At 36.9% G+C, this 24,444-nt stretch overlaps 2 protein-coding genes across 2 annotated transcripts in view; one reads left to right on the forward strand and one right to left on the reverse strand.

Annotated features, from left to right (window-relative positions):
* The window catches only part of musk (muscle, skeletal, receptor tyrosine kinase), a 92,726-nt gene extending 78,511 nt beyond the window's left edge, over positions 1-14,215 (forward strand). The window contains exon 19 of the mRNA XM_047372351.1: positions 13,312-14,215. Coding sequence (XP_047228307.1) covers positions 13,312-13,394 — 83 coding nt within the window. The 3' untranslated portion in view covers positions 13,395-14,215. The remainder of the gene's footprint in view (positions 1-13,311) is intronic.
* The window catches only part of lpar1 (lysophosphatidic acid receptor 1), a 58,061-nt gene that overhangs the window by 14,016 nt on the left and 19,601 nt on the right, over positions 1-24,444 (reverse strand). The window contains exon 2 of the mRNA XM_047372352.1: positions 20,981-21,736. Coding sequence (XP_047228308.1) covers positions 20,981-21,719 — 739 coding nt within the window. The 5' untranslated portion in view covers positions 21,720-21,736. The remainder of the gene's footprint in view (positions 1-20,980; positions 21,737-24,444) is intronic.

Consider the following 24,444-nt stretch of genomic DNA (forward strand, 5'->3'; position numbering starts at 1 on the left):
CATATTGTAATTCAAAGATAACTGTTGTAAGGTAATTTTTTACTGAACTGTTTTTAAGGACATTAAAATATCAAAATGCAGTTTCAGTCAGTATATTGTACATCTGCGAAATTCCTTTTAAATACAATAGGTTTCTCAATATTAACTATTATAGTTTGTTTTTTGGAACCTTCAACCACTTTCCTTTTCCTGATGGAAATGATTTTCTGTAAGATAGGCAATATAGAGCAATGGGAATATTACAGAAATATTAGAGACCAGAGTATGATACCCTGCAGTTAAACAAACCTACACTCACACAGCAAAATTTTCTGAACTGAGGTAAGTGAACTAATGGAAACACATGGCACAAAGCTCATCTGCAAGATGTACAGATATCGAACAAATCTTTATTCCATCCCAAAATTAAATAATTTGCTATTGTTATCTGTAGATCTGCTATGACTCTGATAGCAACAACCTTTTTCTAATGACAGAAGTATTGTGTTTCTTCTGTCTGCCATCACAAGGAGGTTCTACTGAAATGTGGGGTTTTTTCAGTCACAGCAACTTCTCATATTACAGGAAAGCATTTGTTTTTCTTTCAGGAGGCATCACAGTCTTTTTTTTTCCTGCATGACCACAATAATATGGATTGTTCGATCTGATACCTGCTTGGCAAAGCTTCATAATGTCAGGATCTACCATTTTGGACTTTGTTTTGGTTTTGTGTTTATTTACTCTTCAGTTAGGTGTTTCTATATGTTTCTGTTTGGGTTTAGTAGTTATGTTTGTTTGTTTCTTCTGGTTCCGGATAGTTTTGTTCTCCGCTGGTCCCTTCTGTTCAACCCCATTTCACGAATCCTGTTCTAACCTCTGTTGGTGCTATGTTTCTCATGGAAGAACTTATATATGTTTGGAAGTTATTCTTGTTAAGCTTGGAACTAACCTTTAAATTAAAGATGAAGCCTTCCTTTAACATGCTGCTGCACAGCTCTTGTCTGCATTTTGGTCCACAACTACCACAGAACCTGACACATAAATGTTAGAGTGCTAAAAATATTTATACACCTTCAAATTTTACACATTATCACATCTTACTACAACAGGTTTCACTATTAGAGAATGGGCCACTCACAGGGTGGACCAAATAATGATTGCTGTTACCCATCGCTGTAGCTATTTAGCAATGAACAATGGGCAAAAATTATAGTCTCTTGGTTTGTAAAGCTGGTAGAAACATACCCCAAATGATTTGTAGCTATGATTGCAGATAAGGTAAGTGGTTCTAGAAATTATCGAGTCGCAAATACTTTCCAAATTGTGATTTGTAAAACATTTTAAAAACATTGTATTATTTTCTTTTTATTTTACAATAGCCCATTATATTTTACTACTACGTGGTGTGCTGGCCTATAATATAAGATCCTATTAAAATAGATAGAAATTTGTGGTTGTTACAAAATGTGAATAGGTTCAAGGGGTGTGATTTGAAAGACACTATATGCTGGTCCTGAATATGTGCTTTCAGAAAGTTCCAGTTGGATAGGTAACAGGCAAGCGAGAAGGGGTCCAACAGATTTCTGTACGTTATTTCACTTAGTTTACTGATAAACAAATATTTGTGGACCAGAAGGAATGAACTCTCAAGCTGGATATGGCTTACTATGGCTGTAAAATGTTGGCTTAAGGAAATGGGGTAAAAAAAAATCTTAACTGGATGATATTGCAGTAAAATTAAATCAAACGCCTGCTTTAGATAAGGATATGGACATGGACATAAAGATCCACAGAAATACAGAACTGTGAAAAAAGTATTTGGCCTCTTTAAGATTTGTTGTGTTTTTGCTTTATTTTATGCATTTACATTTTTCAGATTGTCAAACGAATTTTAGTAAACAAACATACGCTGGTTAAATGCAAAATGCAGTTTTCAAATAATTGTTTAAATTATTAAGTGAAGAAAGCTATCCAAAACCACCTTGGTCCAATGTCCATTGTTGATGATTCTTTAGACTTTTGGGAAAATATATAGAGTGACTAGACAAAAAGTGGAACTCTTTGTTATATCTGCCATTAAACACAAGTTTTAATAGTTTTGCAGTTTTCATTAGTTTTTATTTTTATTTGGTTTTGATATCACATTTACAATTCTATTTTAGTTTTAATTAGTTTTAAACATTTGTTTGCTAGTTTAGTTTAGTTTTTATTTAATTTTTTGAAAATGCTTAGTTTCAGTTTGGTTTTTATTAATTTTAGTCATAGTTTTAGGTTTTTTTTCTGAAATCAAATCGGGGGACATTTCCAGTTCAGAGAATAAAATAATTAAATGCTATCAAGATATAATGAAAACATTGGTACAGTTACAGTTTCATTTATTTTACAATATTTATTCAGAATTAAACTATAAAAATCTAATTTAATAGCAGGAAAGTAAATCCACAGAGTTTTCCTCTGTTCTTTCAATCTTTTTTTTCTAAGTCTTTCTACTTTCCTCCTCTATCCTCTTCTATCAGATGTTCACTATTCTAAAAGAGACATAATATAATCACCATCCTCTCCAAAAACATTACATATACTAAAAAATTACAATTTAACAAATAAAATAAGATTTTTGTTTCAGATACACTTTACTAGTTACTAGATAGATACTACTAGGATAATCCTTTAAAATATGAACTTTTCTTATTTTATTATTATTTTTACTATTTTCCTCAGTTGATGAAATACCAAAATTGCTACATTTAGCAAAAAACAAAAACAAAAATGTTTTTACTTAGAGCTACAGGCTGATACAACAGAAGAAATAGACATTTAACCAAGTGATTCTCTCTCCCTCCTCATCATTGTCAGTTCATGCAGTCTTGCCTCATTAAGTTTCCCTGTTACGGACTCCTTTCAGTAACTTTCATACGTCCAAACTGAGTGAAAGACACCCCTCAGCCTGAGTTCACAAATCACTATAATAAATTAGCCAAACAGCTCATAACTAACTCGGAAAATATAAACTAAAGGTCACCAAGGTCTAAAACAACTTACTTTTTACGAATCCTTGTTGACACTGTAGCTCAACTTTCCCAAATCAGGGAGTCTGTTATTATCTCTCTCTCTCTCTCTCTCTCTCATTCAGCTGCAGCTAATCCCTGTGCTCTTGTCTTCCTATTCGCTGTTCTGTCCAATCATAAAAACTTGGATAATTTGCATTTGAGACCCCACCTTTAGTAAAACAAAACACATCCAAGCCTTGTTTTTTTTTTTTTTACCTGGACACAGTGAATGTTGACAACACTAGTAACGTTTTCTACGGCAAAACAAACCTTCATAACATCAGGGTCAACCCAGTCCAAGGTGGCGCACTCAGCTCTTCTTCTTCTACCCTGTCTGTAACATTAACAGCAGCGCAACCAGCTACCATTACAGCTGTTTTTGCACGCAACATGCTCACTTGCGCTTTCTACCCCCAGCTACTGTAATATGTCTATACACAACATTTCTTTTTCTCATTCACAAAACGCTAAGATCAGGGACATTTCCGGGGACAGCTTTAGCCGGGGACAGGTTGTCTAAATCGGGGATGTCTGGTCACCCTACACTACAAGACACTTGCTTTTATCTAAAACACAGTCATATTGAGAGTAATCCCAATTTGGACTCTGGCTCTGTATTCCAAGTTTTGCTGACATGATGCTAGGTGTCGACGGACTGCCTAGATGACTTTACTGACGTACCCGCCATCTGCTGGCATCATGTGGCACAGCGAGAACAACAACAATCGCAAACTAGACTTCATACTTATCTATGAGTCACACAAACAAAAACCAAGCACCAAACAAAAACCAAGCACATTATCTCTATAAATTCAGTTAATTTTAGTTATGTGAGACATTGACATCATTCCGCCGGACAGAGGTGGCGCTGTGCGCTGCCGGAGCTGAGAATTAAGAGCGGATGAGTGGGAGTTACTGTGCCACAAAGTCATTTAGAAGCCCAAATCTCGTCAGTATCTCAGTGATTCCATGTTGCTCCTTCATGCTCCACTCTGCAATGCATTTGTGAAGGAGTTAACCCCGAGGAAACTATTAACTTCGGCCCTGGAGGAAGTGTCTCCCCTGTGTTTCCCGACTACGGTAAGGGGACAGAAGCAGGAAAGGTTAACAGTTATTTTGTTAGTTTTCGTTGATGATAATAACCTTTCATTAAGCTAACATAATATTAAACATAAACTCTCATGCTGAGAGTCATACTTTGTGGTGCTAGTGTGATGGTAAAATGCTGCTTTTCTGATTTAGGACCTGAACATCTTGTCGTCATTGATGGAACCATGATTTCTGCTGTCTACCAGAAAATCATGGAGAACGTCTAACTCTCAATTTTTCACCTTAAGCTCATCGACACTGTGGTTATAAAGCAGGACAACGATCCAAAGCACATCAGTAAATTCAACTTTTAATTGCTGAAAATAAAAAATATATATATAAAGGTTTCGGAGTGGCTTAGTCAAAACCTGAATTTAAATACCACTGAAATGCTCTAATATGACATTTCAAAGGCTGTTCATGCTCAACCATCTGTTGAGGTTGAATTGCAATAATTTTGCAAAAAGGAATGTGGTAAAATTCCTCCACATTGCCTTTTATGGCAGCTGTTGCCAAAAAGGATGGGGCAACCAAGTGCTTAGCTTAGGGGCAACTCCTTTTTTCATAGGGCCACAAGTCTCTTTTGTAAATGAGATCATAGCTCTCAATAAGAAAATCTGTATAAATAAAGGTTAAATAAAACAGGGCCCATTTTTTTGGACTGCCTTTTTGCCTTAATAGATGAAATCATCATTTGAAAACCTACTCAGCTAATCTTGTTCTAAACTTAGATTTGTTTCATGATCTGAACAATTTAAGAAATTTGCAAGATAACAAGTATGTTTTCACAGCACTGCATGAAACTAACAACAAAAAGCAAGATATCTTTCATTGTAAATAATGATATGAGGGAGTGGTTCTCTAACTATATATAATGATTACCACCTCAGTGCATACTAAGCTTTTTAATCGTTACTATGTTGGTAGACCAGTTAAAACTACAGTACTACATTAAATATAAATATATATAAAAATGTTTCATTATTACAAAAAGCTTCTTTTAATAGCACTGTATGTTTGTTCAAAAAGTGACCTTTTTGGCTACCTTAGGGCTTCAGCTCACATTTTCATTTACCCAGTTTATTAACTTGTAACTCACTGATAATAGGTTTAGTGATGATGCTGTCAATTTTCACTTCTTGCAAAAGACCAAGGAGTTTGTATAGTTTTAAACTCAGTCAAATCAAACACTTATGCAAAAAGTTGCAGAAAATCCCTTACAACACATTTACACTTTGGCCAGGTTTGATAAAAAAAAAAACAATAATGAAAAATAAGCAGAATGAATCATGTAATGCGATACTTTATTTGTTCCAGAATATGAAGGGGACATGTTTGACACTCTTTGTCTGTGACAAAATCAATAATAATCACTATGAGGTAGTGCAGATGTTGCATCCTTTGTGTGACAAATATCCATTCCCACTCCAATTCTCATTGCCCTGCAGCTAATGGTCTGAACCAGACACCTATTATTCAGGAAATAACTGGAAAACATTGTGGTCATGGCTAAAGACATTTCTGTGAACAGCTAATGGGATATGTCAGATATCTGGTAGGCCCAATAACCTAACCTCACTTTGCTCCTTTTATATTTCCCAGTCTTGTGAAGTCTTGCTAAATGAACAAATGAACATCCATCCATTGCATCCATTGTTTATACCTGCTAATCCATGCAGAGTGGGGGATGGGGTGGGATTGGCAAGAGACAGAGTACACCCTGAACAGATTGCTAGTCAATCACAGGTCAACAAGTTACATGTGGGGAAAATTATTATTTTAAAGCTTAGATTCACTGAGGCACAGATTGAGCGATCTATCTATATTAGGGTTGTCAAAATAATTTATATTTCAGTATAATCAATACTAAAAAAAATGAATTATTCAAAGAAACTTATTTGTGTCAAAATCAATATAAACTGACCCATTTTCTATTGCCTAGATTATTAGACTTCACTGGCAGCAGCACTGCAAAAACAGACACTGACTCAGCCCCTCCTCTCACTGCAGCAGCTTACCTGACCAAAACAATGAGCTGCTGCTGAAGGTTTAAACTAAGTTGGTAGACTCCAAACTTCCATGTTTTCCAAAAGCTTTTTGGTTAGGTTTAGATTTTAAAACCGAGAGGTTGTTGAGGTTGTTACAGCATAAATGGCCAAGAAGGACCTGTTTTAAACATGTTAGGTTAAATCATTGGTCCCCTGACATTCCAAATACTTGTAGCAAATCCTTAGAAAAAGAGGCTACTTGTTACACTAATCACCCTCAGAAGTCACCTTAGTAGTTTATGTATAATTTAAACTCAGCATAAATACAGCTGTTCTTTGAAGACCTTATATGACTTTTGTAAAGAAAATTAGAGGGCATCCATCATCATAAAGACTAAGGAACACCCCAGACAGAAAAGTTGTAGAGAAATTTAAAGCAAGGTTATAAAACAATATTCCCAGCTTTGCACATTTTACAAACACTGTTCAATTTGTCATACTGAAAACTATGGCACAACTGGTAACCTTCCTTGACATGGTTGAACACCAAAACTAACAGGCCAGACAAGGAGACCATTCATTAGAGAAGCATTCAAAAGGCTTATGGTAACTCTTAAGGAGTTGCATAGATCAACAGCTCAGGTCAAAAAATGGGAAGAAGATAGCTATAAGAAGCCCAGTATGCATTTTTTTCACAAAGAAATCTAGAAGACATAGAAAACCTGAGACCAAAATTGAACTCTTTGGTCTATATGGAAACCCTGTGTGTGGCAGAACACTAAAAGACTATAGGCAATAAGGCAATAAAGGCAATAAGATGGTAAAGATGCTGGCATCTTTGATGGCTATCAATCATATGGGTGGAAGATATCAAGGTAAGGCAAACCTTTCTGCCTTGTAAGGCAGACATATTGTTTGCCATATTACTGTAAATGCGAGAGAATTACTTCCTGGCCAGACGGAGACCACATCATTCTTCTGAGACTATAGCCTTTCTTTTCAACCCATGCAGAAGCGGCTTATTGATGAAGCACTCAGATTAAGTGCTCCCCTGTGTCATTATAGTTCAGAATAGAGCCATCCTAATGCAACACCCGGAAAAGGTTTGAACATGATCTGAGTCGTACATAACAGGAAGCTTTCCATTTGCAGCGCATTGTCAATATGCTAATAAGTGAAATTTTATTGTGCAACCATGTAAAGTAAAAATTTTAACTCAATGATGTAAAGAGTGTATGTAATATAATATGTAAAACACAAGCTTTAGTAACAGAATAGTTGTTTTCTACATTTCCCCTTATTGAAGCATTGCAATTACTTGTCATGTTTCATGCAATTACTTGTCATGTTTCATCTTGTTGGCTAAGGTTTCAGCTAAAGTCAATTCTCCCTAGTGCTTTAAAATGACTAAAAATTCAGGATTAGTACTAGTATTACACTGCTGCTCTCATTCTTCTCATGTGTTCTCTTTACACTTGTCTATCTGTTTGGCTTTTCTGTCTCTTTTCTGCAGCTGCCTTGGTTTCCTGTCTGTTATCTACTGTTTCCTTTTTATTTTTTTGCATCTTATCTTGTGCCTTCTCAAGTTACTTCTCTGTCCATAAACGTTTGGCCCTTTATGTCATTTTCATAATTTGTGTTTGTATTTCACTCTCTATTTAGCTGTGTCTTTTTAATCTTTTTAACCAAGCCATCCACTGTGGTTGTGACCATCATCTCTACATATGCTTCTAAAATAGCTCAGTATCTTCTCTGCAGAAAGCTCTTTTTTTCTCCTCTTTTCTGCATCAGGGCTTGCTCACACACTGAAGCTCAAATAAAATTGTATATTTAGTCACTGAGTGTTTAGTTATTGATATGTATGATAGTGGTGTGCAGAGAGAGGGGTTCCTGCAGTGTTGTCACAGTCAGAGAAAGAGTCAGAGAAACCAGTTTTCTAATGTAAGTACAATGTTTTCTTTTACATTAATTTTTTTTTCTTCCTGTCAGCACATACAGTCCACAATACATCTGCCTAGTTGTTGTTCAGCAGTGACTCATTTCCAAGTGCTGAGGCTTTTGGTTTTTAAATCTGACTTCTGCTTTTTTTTTTTCTGAAAACAAAGCAAAATAATGTTCACAATAATGTGAACTTTTGCTTTTGACAAAATCTAGTTTCCAAAGAGTTGCTCTAATTTTCTATGTTGAATTGAAGCTCTATTTAGGTTTTTGAATTTACTGGCCATATATCAAAATACCGTACTGCTCATTCTTGCTGCTGCTGTGGTTTCTGTGTCTGTGCTTGCAGTTTTACTTCTGCGTTTATGTAATGCAACCAGCCGAAGAGCCTTACTATGAACTTTCTTTGCTTTGGTATTCAGACAGCAAAATACACTCAGTTACCAACAGTTATCATGTCTGCCTTTAAAATCTGACCAATTAAGGAATTTCAGAGCATAGACCTATAGGGAACTATCAGTCTATTTAAATGGCTTTAATGTCCCTAGCTCAACTAATCGTATTAATTATCAAAGTCAAATTAGTCTCACAACTTATTAATACATTTCTTTTAGCTGAAGCATTAATTACACTTCTCAATAGAGTCTTTTATCAGCTGCACTCCTAAAGTAAATAGCCAGAGGTGTATTTCCATTACAACGGTACAATTATAAAAAGCAGAAAAAAGTATAAATTACCAATGCAGGATGTCACCTTAATACATGTAAAACAGGTTGTTAAATGGAGACTTAGAAAAATTACTTAGTAAACATCTAGGTGACCTTATATCAGAGGAGGTCATAAGGGCAGACAGTAGATACCAAAAATAATCGTAAACCACTCCCTTATTGCTGAATTATCCAGGAACCTAATGGTGTTCTCAACAGATGGTTCAATTTTTTTTTTCTGCAGCCTGACTGAAAACAAGTAATCCCCAAAAGAACAAATGCAAACTAAAAAAACAGCAATGAAAACTGAAGAAGTGCTACTTCAACCACATTAGCCCTACACCTTTTGGTAGTGTAGAAACTTACCATGAAATCTCAAAGTCCCATACATGGAATGCCTTATTTGCTTTGTTGTAAATGTTAATTTAATCCAGTAAAATTGTGAGTTACAGCACAGTAGCAAAAAAAAAAAAAACTAAGAAAATAAAACCCTGTCACAATTTATATAATAAAATGCAAATTACATGTTATGTCACTTTGGTGTTTTTTTTTGTCTTTGTCTTTAAAATTCTGTAAATTTCCTAGAAAAAAACCCAGAGAAAATCTCAAATTAACTTTGATTTCAGTCACTGCTTTCTTACTGCAGTGAAATTTTTATTTCTTATGTTTTAACTGTACAGTCTATTCTTACTTTCTGATCTTTATAGTTTGTTAATGTTTGTGAGTACCTTTATGCTTCCATTTGCCTTTTTCTTTGCTGCTGACTTTCTTTAGTATGGGACAATAAATTATGTCTATTCTATTCTATATTTCTGCCGATAGGCAGTTAAACGTTTTCAAACTAGAACCAAACAAAGTAAATTACTTTTTCAGCAGGTCTCTCTACATTGCCTTTAGGTGTGACTGAGCGTGTGCATGGTTGTTTGTCCTGTGTGTGTCTGTGTTGCCCTGCAATGGACTGTCCATAGACTGCTTAAGATAGGCACCAGCTTCCCCCGTGACCCACTATAGAAGAAAATGACTGACTGACTGACACTAAAATGTCAGTCAGTCAGTCAGTCATTTTCTACCGCTTATTCCATAGTGGGTCGCGGGGGAGCTGGTGCCTATACCCAGCAGTCTATGGGCGAGAGGCGGGGTACACCCTGGACAGGTCGCCAGTCCACCATGGACAGGTCGCCAGTCCATCACAGGGCAACACACAAACAACCATGCACACACTCATTCATACACCTAAGGGCAATTTAGAGTGACCAATTAACCTAACAGGCATGTCTTTGGACTGTGGGATGAAGCTGGAGCACCCGGTAAGAACCCACACATGCACGGGGAGAACATGCAAACTCCATGCAGAAAGACCCCCCGGCCCAGGACCTCCTTGCTGCAAGGCAACAGTGCTACCAACTGCGCCACCGTGTAGCCGACACTAAAATGATCAGTCATATTACATTTTAAAAATAAATGTATACCTGATCTGAAAAATAAGATGTAGGCATCATTTTATGTACAGCATCTTTCCTAATTTAGATAATAAATTGTTTTTTTTTTCTACAATAATGAGGCATGAGTCATAAGGCATGAACTGATTCTTGGTGTTCAAACGCCACGCTATCTAGGTGCTCTGTGTCTCCACAAAACTTAGAACAAATATGTTTGATAATGCAATCAGTTTAAAATCTCTTCAATGTTCCACAGAACCTAAACACATTAGATATTCCGTGCAAACTTTAATACCCACGTCAATGTTCAGGCCGCATTTAGAGCTAAAATGTACAAATGATGCTGCTGAAACAAGACTTTCATGGACAGATGCAGCCATTGTTGGAGATTAGAAAAGCATCACTGTGCAAAAAAAGTTTCTTGGCAGCATGCAAACATTCACTGAGGCAAACCAAACAAGTGACGTTATGGTTAACACACCAGGCATGTTTGAATTCATACAGTGGATTGTAGAGTTTGGATCACAAGCAGCCCTGACTAGTTCACAAACAGCCCTGATTGGTTCCGGTCTCAGTTTGCCAGAAACCACATATGCAACTGTAGCAAAGAAAGCGTATAACTGCCTGTATCTGGAAGACACATTTGTGACCATGCGACTATTTCTGTCAGTCATCCCTTTGAAACCAAGGCATGAAAGAGTTCTTGGTTTGAATTCTGTGCAGTTAAACTGAGAAATTTTGAAACAAATGTAAGTTAGTGATACGCCATCTGGTTGCATGTGTCTGAGGATGGTATGGCTTGGCACTCCACACTGTCTGACACTGTGACTTTGTACAGCACCATAAGCTTTAAGATAATCGAATCATTCACAGAGAAACCCTTACAAGAGCCAACAACTGACACACAAGACACCCACGCCTTAAGCAATTGCCATGGTTAATTAAAAAGGGCTGTTGGGTCAGTGTAGATAAATGTACAGAATATCTGCTCAGGTCATTCATACAGTCTTTTCCTGATGCATAGCCAAAGTGGTAAAATAGAAGCAATGAGACATGTAACTTTTTCATCTTATATGAGTGGACTCATTTTGATCACTCTAAAAAATTTTTTTTTCATAAAACTGTTTTACAATCAAGGAATCTGTTTCAGGTGTAGTCAGATTTACCAAGTGTTTAGTATTTTTAGTTTGTGGGTTTTAACCTACAACCATAGACCACAAATAGTAAGTAGTGGGTTCAGCTAAAAGATGAAAATCACAGTCATTACAATTATATTAAAAAGGTTGCATCAGGCTACATGTGTAATTTCGGCAATAAGATATCTTGAAATTTCTTAATGACATCTTAATGCGCACCTAAAATGTTTCCTGCTCCATTACACAACAAGCATGAACAAATGTTCATGCTTGTTATGTAATGGAGCAGCTCTTTGCGATACTGATATTGCATAAGTGATATTGTGATAACAGCAAATTTGCGCTAAATTGTGCAACCTTCAGCTCTTATTAATGTCTAAGTAGTTTATATCTTTTCAAAGATTTTGTGGCGGTAGTGGCTTTTATTCGGTGTTGGCTGAGAAAAAATGAAAAGGAATGTTGTAAATGGCCTGTGCCACCACTCTTTATTCCACCTGGCCCTCTTGTCCTTGTTTACACACCTTTTCTTTGTGCTCATTCTTCTTCTCTCTTTTTATGACAGCTCTTTATTTCACTGATCTCATGCTCATCATCCCTCTAAACAACCACTATTTATTCAACTGATCCTGCTCACCCGTGCCAATCACTCCTTTTCGTTTTACTCATCTTCATCATCCCTCTTTACGGTCCCTTTTTATCCCACTCTCATCTATGATATCCATTTTACAAACCCTCCTTATTACAACCATCATACTCATCCACATCTATGACCACTTTTCATCCCACACAATCTTCTAATCCCTCTTTACCACCACATTTTGCCCCACTATCCTTCTTTTCTGTCTTGACAACCCTTTTAAATCCCACTAATATTCCTCATCCCTCTTAATGGCCATTTCAGACATCCTATTGGGATGGGATGAGATTTCCCAGATAAAGCTCAACTTTCTGATCCCTCACAATTGTCAGGATGAGTGCAACGGAGGACCCCAGAATGCAGACTAGCAGGCAGCATGACGGTAGGTGAAAAAGATTTAATGAAAAACAAAATCTCACTCACAGGAGGCAGGAACAAAACAATAAACAGGCAGGCGAGATACGCCTGGCATGATCCAAAAGACAAGGTGACATGATCTGAAATGTTTCCGTGAGGAATGAACAGAACAGAAGCGTATTTATGGAGCGTGAACCAGGTGAAGCAGGGGACAGATTAGCTTGGTGCAGGTGAACCGAATAAAGTTGATTAACAGGAGAAAACAAAACATGGCTGAAGCAGAACGGCAATCCAAGGATACAAAATAATAGAAATACAACTAGAAAAACATGAAACTAAAGCATAACCAGATCCAAAAACCTAACATGACAAAACATGAGCAAGAAGACAAAAGCTAAAGCATGACCAGAAGCATGATTCAAAATCTATCAATAATAATAATAATAAACCAAAAACACCCACAAATCATGACAACAATGTTCTAATTATTGTCTTTCCTATTTGGTAAAAACAGTAAACTTACATTGTTATGGTGTTCTTTTTGGTAGGTGAATTCTATTTTACAGTAATATTGGGTCAGCATGAGCTGCATTATCGTCCACTACCATGCAATTCTGTACAAGATGCGGTGCTTTACCCTTATTCTATAAAATACTATATGATTTGATAAGTCAGCCATTCAAACATCTATAACCCTACAGAGTATTTTTAAAGTCCAGGATTTTTTTTTTCTTATCTCTGTGTATTTACTTTAACTTAGGTTCCTGTTTTATTTCAAGACATACATTCTCTTAGGTAAACAACACAGAAAAACAACTTACGTCGTGGTTTTGTTTTTTCCATCAGTTTTATGTGAATGAAGCCAATCTTGTGTTCGACTGTTCTTTATTAAGCTCAGAGATTTATGTGACTGTGGGAGACTTTGCTTTTTATCTACCCTTGTTTAGGCAGATGTGCACTTATGTGTAACCAAAATTTTATTTTTTTTCCCCAGTTTACCCGAGGGACAAGTTGATAAAGGACAAAAGTCAGAAGGGCAGTACTATAATGGAAGAAGCTGCAGCAAGAACAATTTAAGCTTTTTCCCCTGAGAAGCAAAAAATAAAAACCATTAACCTAATGGCATTGTTATGTCATAGAAGATTGGATGTCGGAAGAATCTTTTGGATAAATCCTCTGATGCCTTTTAAATTCCAGAAACAATGTTGAAAATGGTGTGACTCAATACTTGTACAGTCTGACTTGGCAGAGCAGAGTGAGAGACAGAAAAAGGGGGATACGTAATATTCATTATTCCAGGTACTTCCAAACAAGTTCACCAAAAACCTGCAGGGGATTCCAGACTGAAAAAAAGCAGATCACGCCCTCACTCTGAAAGCTTAATTTCCCAGTTACTTTTTGGCTCCAGTGTACTAAAATATATAAGTGTGACTTTGTTGTACAGCTTATTGAATACAGCTCTAAATCAGAAATAAAGTAACACTGGAGCCTCCTTCCTTATAAACTTCAGATGACTTACAGAGATCCAAAAAGCTAGAGAAACCTTTCCTGTTACATGTCTGCATTCACAATCCTCTTTGCTAAAAGATAAAAGTCAAAATGTATGAAATTTTTTTTTGCAACACATATCAAACCGATGGTAACAGTTATGTCTGAAGTAGCGATGCACCAATCAACCAACAAGTGATTGAAACTGGACAATTTTCCCTCGATGGACACCGACCAGTGAAAATCTGGTAAATCTTTCCTATTCATTACATGCAACTGAACTGACTTTTTCACCCTGCACATCTTCAACAAACACAAAGCATGGTCCTTCAAGCACTGTTCAATGGGTTTAATAAACATTGGTGTAGAGGTGGGCGAGATGGAAAAAAGTATAACAAGATTTTTTATAGTGAAATTGCATGTACCATTTTAGATATGTAAAAATAAAGCTTTTAAAGAAAGAAATGTGTAACAGATCATTTAGGTCAAAGAACAAATCAGATTTTAATCAGTTTGTGCAATTTTGGCATATAGTGGCAAGTACAATTGATGTTTATTTAATACACTGAAATACATATTTAAGACTTGGAGTGCATCATCCCTCAAACTGATTTGTACTAACTCAAAATAAATATTTGAATTTAAAAGGTTAAGTGCAGTCTTGATAAATAATGATGGAGCATTATGAATATTTTGTAACATGATTAAACTTAGTTCAAATTGTTTTTTTTATATAGTGCAAATTTACAACAGATATAATATCATGGCACTTTACAAGACAAACTGATTCAAATTTTAGCTTTAAGGAAACAATAAAATATACAAAAAACATATAAGCTCTGCTCAAAGCTAAGTATGGTTTGGATTAGAGATGTACCAATAATGCTGAGGTTTTTTTCAGTATGAGTGAAGCCAGCACCATTACCATTTTTTTATTACATCTCAATGATTTTACAAGCATTTTAAGCATTAGGGCTAAATGCTCTGATTTTGAAGGATTGAAGGAACTTGTGTTTTAATTTACCTGTTATGTTGACCCTTTTAAAAAAATGCACTTTAATCAAATTGCAGGGATAAAGTCTTGTATTATTGTTGTGCATGTCCTGCCATGAATAACATGACCCGCAATCCCTGCAGTCCAATTAATTTGAGTGTCAATATACTTAGCATTAGCTGCTAGGCTACTGGAGTTAAATGACAACTCAGATAATTTTCTTGCATGTTGACTAAAACACCTTCAAAAAGCCATGGTAAATTGATCAGCGTAATGAATGTAGAGAATATCTGTTCAAGTCGTTCAAACAATCGTTTCCTGAACCTTTCTTCCGCGGTTATGAAGTCAGGAGAACACAGTTTTATTTAAGACATATTCCTTTTCAGTGGGTAAACTAAACTTTTCAAAGTCTTCTGATGGCAACATGCATTTGATGGCCATAAAAACTATTTGACACAATTTAATACCTGAAAAAAAAAGTTAAAATTGTAGTTTCATGTTAAAACTGTAATACTGAACATTTCACAAGTTAACCAATAACAATGGTTTCATCCCTGGTAAAAAAAGCACTTTTTAAAAAAATCACATTCAATTATTTTAAAACCATAAATTTTCTTTAATTAGACTTTTGTACTGGCAAATTCAAAGTAGAGGGCAGAATCCATTTGTATTAATGCACAACCTGCAGTGGGCTTACCAGTCAAGATATTGCAGAAAATTTGATGAACTATATAATAGCGTTGCTCTAAAAGTCTCAAAAAGCAGTGGGAAATATGTATAAGGACTGTCCTTGCTTAAATATAAAGTAGTATTAAAATTCCACAAATTCTTTCAAGCCTGTTTTAACTAATGACCTCATGTGTTCAATAAGACAAAAAAAAAAAAATCTTTAGACATCATTCATAATCCAAACATTATATTCCTAGGAATCACCAGCTATTTGCTCTGCCTCTGAAACATGTGTGCAAGAATTTATCAGAAAATTATAGGATTGCTACAAGTATTACTGATTCACATAGGCATTCGGAACATTGAAGACAGAAGCAGCTGGAGTGGTGTTAGAATGACTTTAGATTTGCATTCAATTATTGTGTAATAATAAAGTGGGTCCACATCTGGACCCCTCAAACATAAAGAAAAAGAGAATAAACCATCCTTCCATCCATTTTCTACACCCGCTCCTTCCGTACGGGGGGGAAAAATCCCAATCTCCAGCGGTCGTACAGCACAAATTACCATGCTTGCACTCATTCCCACCTATTGAGGGAAATCAGTTAACCTAACAGTCATGTTTTGGGACTGTGGGAGGAAGCTGGAGTACCCGGAGAGCACATACGCATGCATGGGAAGAACAAGCAAACTCCATCCAGAAAGACTCCTGGCCGGGAGTCGAACCAAGGACCTTCTTGCTGCAAGGCAACAGTACTACCAACTGCGCTGTGTAGCCCATAATAGAATAAACCATTAGGCAGAAACCAAAACTTATTTTCTCTTGGGTTAAACAAGCATAAATAAAACCAAGTATCTCTTCAGCAGCTGAGAATGTGTTTTCTACGTCTACTGAGAGAAAATTCTGCCATCCACTGCTTTGTATTAAAACTGGAGTAAAGACAACAATGCATCAGCATGAGATAACATAGCATGCAGGAGACAAATCACAAGGAATCCTTTGGTATGTTTTGTCTAGGACCAACATATCCTGTTTTCAGTCACTCTGAAGCACTTTTTCCCACAAATTTTGCTCTAACTTACTTTGCAGCCACTGTGCCAGTCTGCTATATGTCTGTTGTCAATCTATGTAAAAACAAATAGAAGAATACTATAAGATAAAAGCAATATTACACAGTAAGGAGTCTTGGGGACTTGTAAAGTGGAAAACATAGATCTGGTAAATGTTCAAAAATAAAATGTCAGTTTCCACTTACTTCTGGACTTAAATATAAAACAGACCATGTTTATTAGAAATGGAGTCTGTCTAACCCATGCACTGGCAGGCACGAAATCAACTTAAGCACAACACTGAGGTAAAATGTCCTTCTGCTTCTTTACAGCACAATTCATAAGTGCATAAAAACATTCCAATGTGGTCCTTAAAACATACTATTACAAATAATCTGATGTAATGGCTAAAGAAGTTATTTTTATATAAAATTTAAACTTACAGTGCTTATGGTGATTTCAAAAAGACAATGTTAAGACGATGTTAATACTTTGTCTTCTAAATTTTAGGTGCATGATTGAGCCTTTTCGTGAGGCCATCCTTTGTAAATTTGGGAATTAATCAGTTTTGACATAGGTACAATGAGTTGTGTTAGATAATTTTCTAGTCCAAAATAGTTTAAAAAAACCTTGCTTAGAAGTGCCATATTTGATGTTTTGTAAGTCATATTTAATTCATTATTTTTCTTCAATTTTTCAAGATTAAAAGGTGATTGCAGTATTGATCCATAATAATAAAAAGCTGCACCATGACAGTAGCTCAAAATATGACTGGAGATTTGAGAAGAAAAAGAAAATTAAAAAAGAAATAGGATACTCACATTCAAAAACAAGAAAAGAAAACCAGTAACTTAATTTCTGAAAAAAGAAGAAATATTTTTAGAGAGCAGTGACTGGACTCAGGGTCTCTGAAAATCACTGTTTACTTAAAACAATGTTATTGATCTAAGCTGTTGTGGTTTAAATATTATATAAAACACCACAAGATCATGACCAGTATGTAAGGAGATGTAACAAGTGCTGCTGATTTCATGTGTGTTTTTGGGTACAGGAGTTAAAGGGTCTTCTGGAGTGCACATATTTTTTAAAGTAGAGTTACTATCATGTTTACTCTGTCTTTGGAAGACTTCCAAATCAAACTATTATCTACCAAAATCTAGATCTGTATTTAAAGGAAGGAAATCTGCCCTTCCAGTGTCACAACTTTGCTGGGGCTTTCCATGCTGGAGTTTGTGGCCAGAGGTCTGTCAGCAGGGCATCAGGGATGAACACATTTGAAGTGTGGTTATGCTGAAGCACTGGTTTTGGGGTTCTGAAGAAAGGATGGGTCAGCGTTAAATCAGCTAAAGAAACTCTTTCTCTAACCTTTTTATGCTATGAGGGTGTCACTTTAAAATTTGAGAGAAACAGGTTTGGTTTTATTGTCATTTTTTTATATCAATGTCGCAAATCCTATTGGACAGACTACCAACATTCTGAATAAAATAGGACTGTATTATGTAAATTTTCCCTTCTGGCAGCTGCCAGATTTTTTAAACACCAGATAATTTGCATGCTGGAACTGGCCGCTAGTTGCATGGTTTCACACGTCACAGTTGGAACTAGTCCTATAATCAGTTTTGTGCTAAAAAATGAAGATTTGTTTGATGAAGGAGGCCCCAGCAGTAAATCTGTCCCACTTCACATGTGTCTAAAATACTTTCTTTGTGATGGTAATTGGAGCTACACTAAGAAATGGTAATGAAAAGTAGTTTTTGTTAAACTCCAATGCATCAAAAACACGTTCATTGTTAACAGTTCATGCTGAATCTCAGAACTGGAAAATATTTGAGAAAATACAGAATAGAATGAGATCACTACATGTGACGCCTGCTTTCGTACTAGGCAGACACTGTGTTTGGTCTGAATGCATAAGCTTTGCAAATGAACCATTCATTGTTTTGGTGAAACTGATGACTGATGACAGTTGTTGCACTCAGTGCTTTATTGATAAACAGAATGTCTAGCAGAGATATATGCAGCTTAAATGCTGTGATTGTTACATGAACATTCACAGATTACAACTGATCTTTCAGCATCACTGGGAAACCGAACAATGTAGCATGGACAGCCTTATTACTGTTGTGAATCAATTAGAAAACACAAAAGCATTACTGGACTCTGAAATTGATTCAGGAAATTAACTGTGCATTACATTTGATCTCTCAATGATGGCAGGAAATGCTGTCTAACATTTTAAGTCATGAATTTTATAAAAGTGATTGTAGCACGGATATATTGCCGTATTCCCACAAAGTGAAAAGTTTCATTATTGGATGGAGGTAACAAAAATGATTGTTCCTTGGAAAAAAATAAAAATAAAAACAATTGGAATCAAGTTATAACTTTAAATGCAAAAACACATACCAGTTGCAAATTATTTATAACCCTAAACCTTTTTCACAGTTGTCACAACCACAAACTTTAACGCCTTTTATTGAGATTTTATGAAACAGACCAACACAAAATAGTCCATAATTGAGTAGAAGAACAATATTGCTTGATCTAAATTTATTTTTGTCCAAATAAAAATCTGATCTACCTTGAGAGGCAGCCACAACCCTATAACCACAAGGGTAAGATGGAACTGCACAACAAGGGTGACGTGGTGATATGATAAAAAGCAAAGACAGCGGCACAACAGTGAAGGGAAAGTAGATGATTCAGTGTTCTGGTGATTTGAGAAATATGTTGATCAGTAAAATCACATACTGCGGATGCCACAAGGCATTTGTTTTCTTTCTCTTGTATTTAAGCACTGAACATGCCTGCATGACGATCCAGACACAAAGCTAAGATAGGATAAATACCCCACATATACGTTGCCAGGCCAAAAAAAGTCGCCACCTGGATTTAACTTAGCAGATAGGTACGAGCCTCCCATTGGACAATTACTGCATGGGTGATTATGCTTCAGCTGGCAACAAGTTATTTAACCCCAAATGGTGCAATGAGTTGCTTCTCATTTCTTGAACAACCATGTTGAGAGACACATCTCGTGGTCATGGAAAAGATGTCAGTCTGTTTCAGAAGGGTCAAATCATTGGCATGCTTCAAGCAGAGAAAACATCTAAGGAGATTGCAGAAACTACCAAAATTGGGTTACAAACTGTCCAACGCATCATTAAAAAGTGGAAGGATAGTGGGGACTCTTTGTCTTCAAGGAAGAAATGTGTCCGGAAAAACATCCTGAATGATCATGATTGGCGATCTCTTAAACGTTTGGTGAAATCAAATCGAAGGAAAACAACAGTAGAACTTCGGGCTATGTTTAATAGTGAGGGTAAAAGCATTTCCACACGCACAATGTGAAGGGGACTCAAGGGATTGGGACTGAACAGCTTTGTAGCCTTTAGAAAACGGCTTCAATTTGCAAGGTCCGGGTTCAGCAACAGTATGTGTTCAAAGAATGAGGTCAGCTGACTACCTGAATATACTGAATAACCAGGTTATTCCATCAATACATTATTTTTCTTCCCTGATGGCACGGGCATATTCCAAGATGACAATGCCACGATTCAAAGGGCTCGAATTGTGAAAGAGTGGTTCAGGGAGCATGAGGCATCATTCTCACACATGGATTGGCCACCACAGAGTCCAGACCTTAACCCCACTGAGAATCTTTGGGATGTGTTGGAGAAGGCTTGCGCAGTGGTCAGACTCTACCATCATCAATGCAAGATGAAAAATTAATGCAACACTGGGTGGAAATAAATCTTGTGACATTGCATAATCTTATCTAAACAATGGAACAGCGAATGCATGTCGTAATCAAAGCCAAAGGCGGTCCAATGAAATATTGTGTGTGACCTTTTTTTTTGTGCCAACTTTTTATTTGGCCAGGCAATGTATCTAATGCATACTGCTCAACCAAGTGATGGAAGTGGCAGGCCATGCATTTTTGGTTTTGCAGTTCCAGCTGCATACCCTAGAAGCATGACTTGTATGATGTCAATAACAATATGATCCATAAAGGTTTTTGGTTGCATGTTTATCAACAAATGATAATCTGAAGGAGGCTACAGATGTCCTATAGGTGTCCTTTTGATTATTGTCACACCAGTCCTATGGATTTCCACAGCTTCTTTAGAGTTATAATGAGGCTCTTGGCTACCTCTGCTTTTCCTGCTCTGCTTGGTAATTAAGTAACTTCTAAAGACAGCAAGTTGCACTTAATTTTGTTGAGTAAAGGGTGCTGAATAAAATTTTCATTTGTTTTCCACCCACTTTACAATGATTTACTACTTTATGAAGTTCTATAAAAAATCTCATTAAAATACATTAAATTAAAAATACAGTGAAGCATGTGGTGTAACATAAAACAAGGTAAAGAAACTTGAAAGAACATAAATCCCCTTTGGAGGCACTTTGGATAGATAAAGAGATACATAGGATAAATAAATAGGTTATAAGTTATTCTTACCCAACACGATGACCACTGTTTTGAGCAGAGACATCATTGTATCTCTGTTGCGCCGCGGTCCAGAGCTGTGCCGCGACATCCTCATGGTCCTCTGCCGCACATAGACAAAAATGTGGGCGTAAAGCGTTACCATCACAACAAATGTCAAAAGGTTAAAGACCGCCCAAAAGACCAAGTAGGAGTTGCTATAAAGTGGTGCCATGTTGGAGCAACTTTTAAGGCTGCAGATACAGTTCCAGCCCAAACTGGGTATCGCTCCCATCACTATGGACATAGTCCAGATTATAACGATCACCACCACTACACGTCGGTTGCTCATACGTGTATGTAGCTGCATGCGGAAGACAGTGATGTGACGCTCTATGGCGATGGCCAGCAGGTTGGCCACCGATGCTGTCAGACTGGTATCGATCAAGCCTTGACGCAACAACCATGTTGAAACAGTCAGCCGCCTAGTGTTTGGTCCTGTGTTGAACATTAGGTAGAAGTAGGCCAGTCCAGCAAAGAAGTCAGCAGCTGCTAAATTGGCCATCAGGTAGTATATTGGGAAGTGGAATCTCCTGTTGACGTAGATGGCGACCATTACCAGAAGGTTGGCGAGCATGATGAAGATACACACAGTGATGCCCAGCCCCATCACCAGCCTGCTGACGGTGTCCCAGTCAGTAGCAAGGGGCTTGCCACTGCGGTTGTAGAAGAAGGAGATGGTCTCATTGTAGTAGCACTGGTCTTCGTCCATGGTGGCGGTGATGGTTGCTGAAATGAGAAAAAATTATTTAGAGCTTTATTGATATTTGATTTAAACATGTAACTCTATAGTTCCATATTGTAAGAGTCTTTGACATTTTATCCAAAAAAATAGAAAATAGATTTAAAAAATCTCTTTTTCTTCATCTTCTTTCATTTTGTAATAAAACTTTATTGTGTTAATCAAGCTTGTCAAATTTTTATTTTAGATGCTAAATCCCTTGCAGGTAAGACAATAATTGCTAATATTACCTCCATAGAACCGGACTTTAAATTTAACTGAAGTATTTTAAGAAAACCTCAACAAGTTGCAGTTAAATTTGGGACCGTTTCATTGGGAATATTGTTTGCTTGAATTAATTTTAAACTTAACCAATGACCATGATCTTAATTCTGACCAAAAAATTAAAAAAAGAAATCTCCCAGGATTCAAGTGAATTAATTACATTTTCTTATATGGTTCAAATGTGTATTCAGACTAATTACTTCATATCAGTGAATATCTATTAGAATTTCTTTGTTTTCCTTTAAGTTACTTTCTATTCTTTAAAAAACTATGGGTTTGTCTCTTTTCAGCAAAAGACACTCATCCTTCATAACATGCAGTTAAAAAAATACATAAGCCAGATCTGAAGCATGGAAAAAAAACAAAATTCCTTCTGGCTTTACACTCAGCTTATTTGGTAGCTGTTTATGTGAGGGAATGTCTCTCTCTCTGTGTGTGTGTGTGTGTGTGTGTGGTACCCTGACTGTTTCACATATGGAAAACAGCCATCATTAAGCCAGAAGCAGTAGCTTTATAGGAGCAAGGCGTCTGAAATGATTGTCTAAGACAAGACGCCTGCTGTCTGTGAGTCAATGTTTACAGCAATGCTATGCATGACTGGTGTGTTTATGTGCATGCATGCATCCCTGCTATGTGTGACAAACCATAAACCTGTGGTTATATGTGTGTGCGTTTTTGTTTGAGCTATGTTAATAAGCTTTGGTGTAAAATTGAGCTTAAATTATTTTTTTCTTCATCAAGTCAAGGACTGTGGGCATCTATGCTTATAAGATGCTTTTCAAACCAAAGAAAGCTAAGCAGAACCAGGACCATACTGCTTAGTGTCAGCTCACACACGCAAACAAATACAGGTCCTTCTCAAAATATTAGCATATTGTGATAAAGTTCATTATTTTCCATAATGTCATGATGAAAATTTAACATTCATATATTTTAGATTCATTGCACACTAACTGAAATATTTCAGGTCTTTTATTGTCTTAATATGGATGATTTTGGCATACAGCTCATGAAAACCCAAAATTCCTATCTCACAAAATTAGCATATCATTAAAAGGGTCTCTAAACGAGCTATGAACCTAATCATCTGAATCAACGAGTTAACTCTAAACACCTGCAAAAGATTCCTGAGGCCTTTAAAACTCCCAGCCTGGTTCATCACTCAAAACCCCAATCATGGGTAAGACTGCCGACCTGACTGCTGTCCAGAAGGCCACTATTGACACCCTCAAGCAAGAGGTTAAGACACAGAAAGATATTTCTGAACGAATAGGCTGTTCCCAGAGTGCTGTATCAAGGCACCTCAGTGGGAAGTCTGTGGGAACGAAAAAGTGTGGCAGAAAACGCTGCACAACGAGAAGAGGTGACCAGACCCTGAGGAAGATTGTGGAGAAGGGCCGATTCCAGACCTTGGGGGACCTGCGGAAGCAGTGGACTGAGTCTGGAGTAGAAGCATCCAGAGCCACCGTGCACAGGCGTGTGCAGGAAATGGGCTACAGGTGCCGCATTCCCCAGTCCTGGGCTACAGAGAAGCAGCACTGGACTGTTGCTCAGTGGTCCAAAGTACTTTTTTCGGATGAAAGCAAATTCTGCATGTCATTCGGAAATCAAGGTGCCAGAGTCTGGAGGAAGACTGGGGAGAAGGAAATGCCAAAATGCCAGAAGTCCAGTGTCAAGAACCCACAGTCAGTGATGGTCTGGGGTGCCGTGTCAGCTGCTGGTGTTGGTCCACTGTGTTTTATCAAGTGCAGGGTCAATGCAGCTAGCTATCAGGAGATTTTGGAGCACTTCATGCTTCCATCTGCTGAAAAGCTTTATGGAGATGAAGATTTCATTTTTCAGCACGACTTGGCACCTGCTCACAGTGCCAAAACCACTGGTAAATGGTTTACTGACCATGGTATCACTGTGCTCAATTGGCCTGCCAACTCTCCTGACCTGAACCCCATAGAGAATCTGTGGGATATTGTGAAGAGAACGTTGAGAGACTCAAGACCCAACACTCTGGTCGAGCTAAAGGCCGCTATCGAAGCATCCTGGGCCTCCATAAGACCTCAGCAGTGCCACAGGCTGATTGCCTCCATGCCACGCCGCATTGAAGCAGTCATTTCTGCCAAAGGATTCCCGACCAAGTATTGAGTGCATAACTGTACATGATTATTTGAAGGTTGACGTTTTTTGTATTAAAAACACTTTTCTTTTATTGGTCGGATGAAATATGCTAATTTTGTGAGATAGGAATTTTGGGTTTTCATGAGCTGTATGCCAAAATCATCCGTATTAAGACAATAAAAGACCTGAAATATTTCAGTTAGTGTACAATGAATCTAAAATATATGAATGTTAAATTTTCATCATTACATTATAGAAAATAATGAACTTTATCACAATATGCTAATTTTTTGAGAAGGACCTGTACGTGTCAGCTCAC

The sequence above is a fragment of the Girardinichthys multiradiatus genome, chromosome 8 (genome assembly GCF_021462225.1).
Source record: "Girardinichthys multiradiatus isolate DD_20200921_A chromosome 8, DD_fGirMul_XY1, whole genome shotgun sequence".
NCBI lineage: Eukaryota > Metazoa > Chordata > Actinopteri > Cyprinodontiformes > Goodeidae > Girardinichthys > Girardinichthys multiradiatus.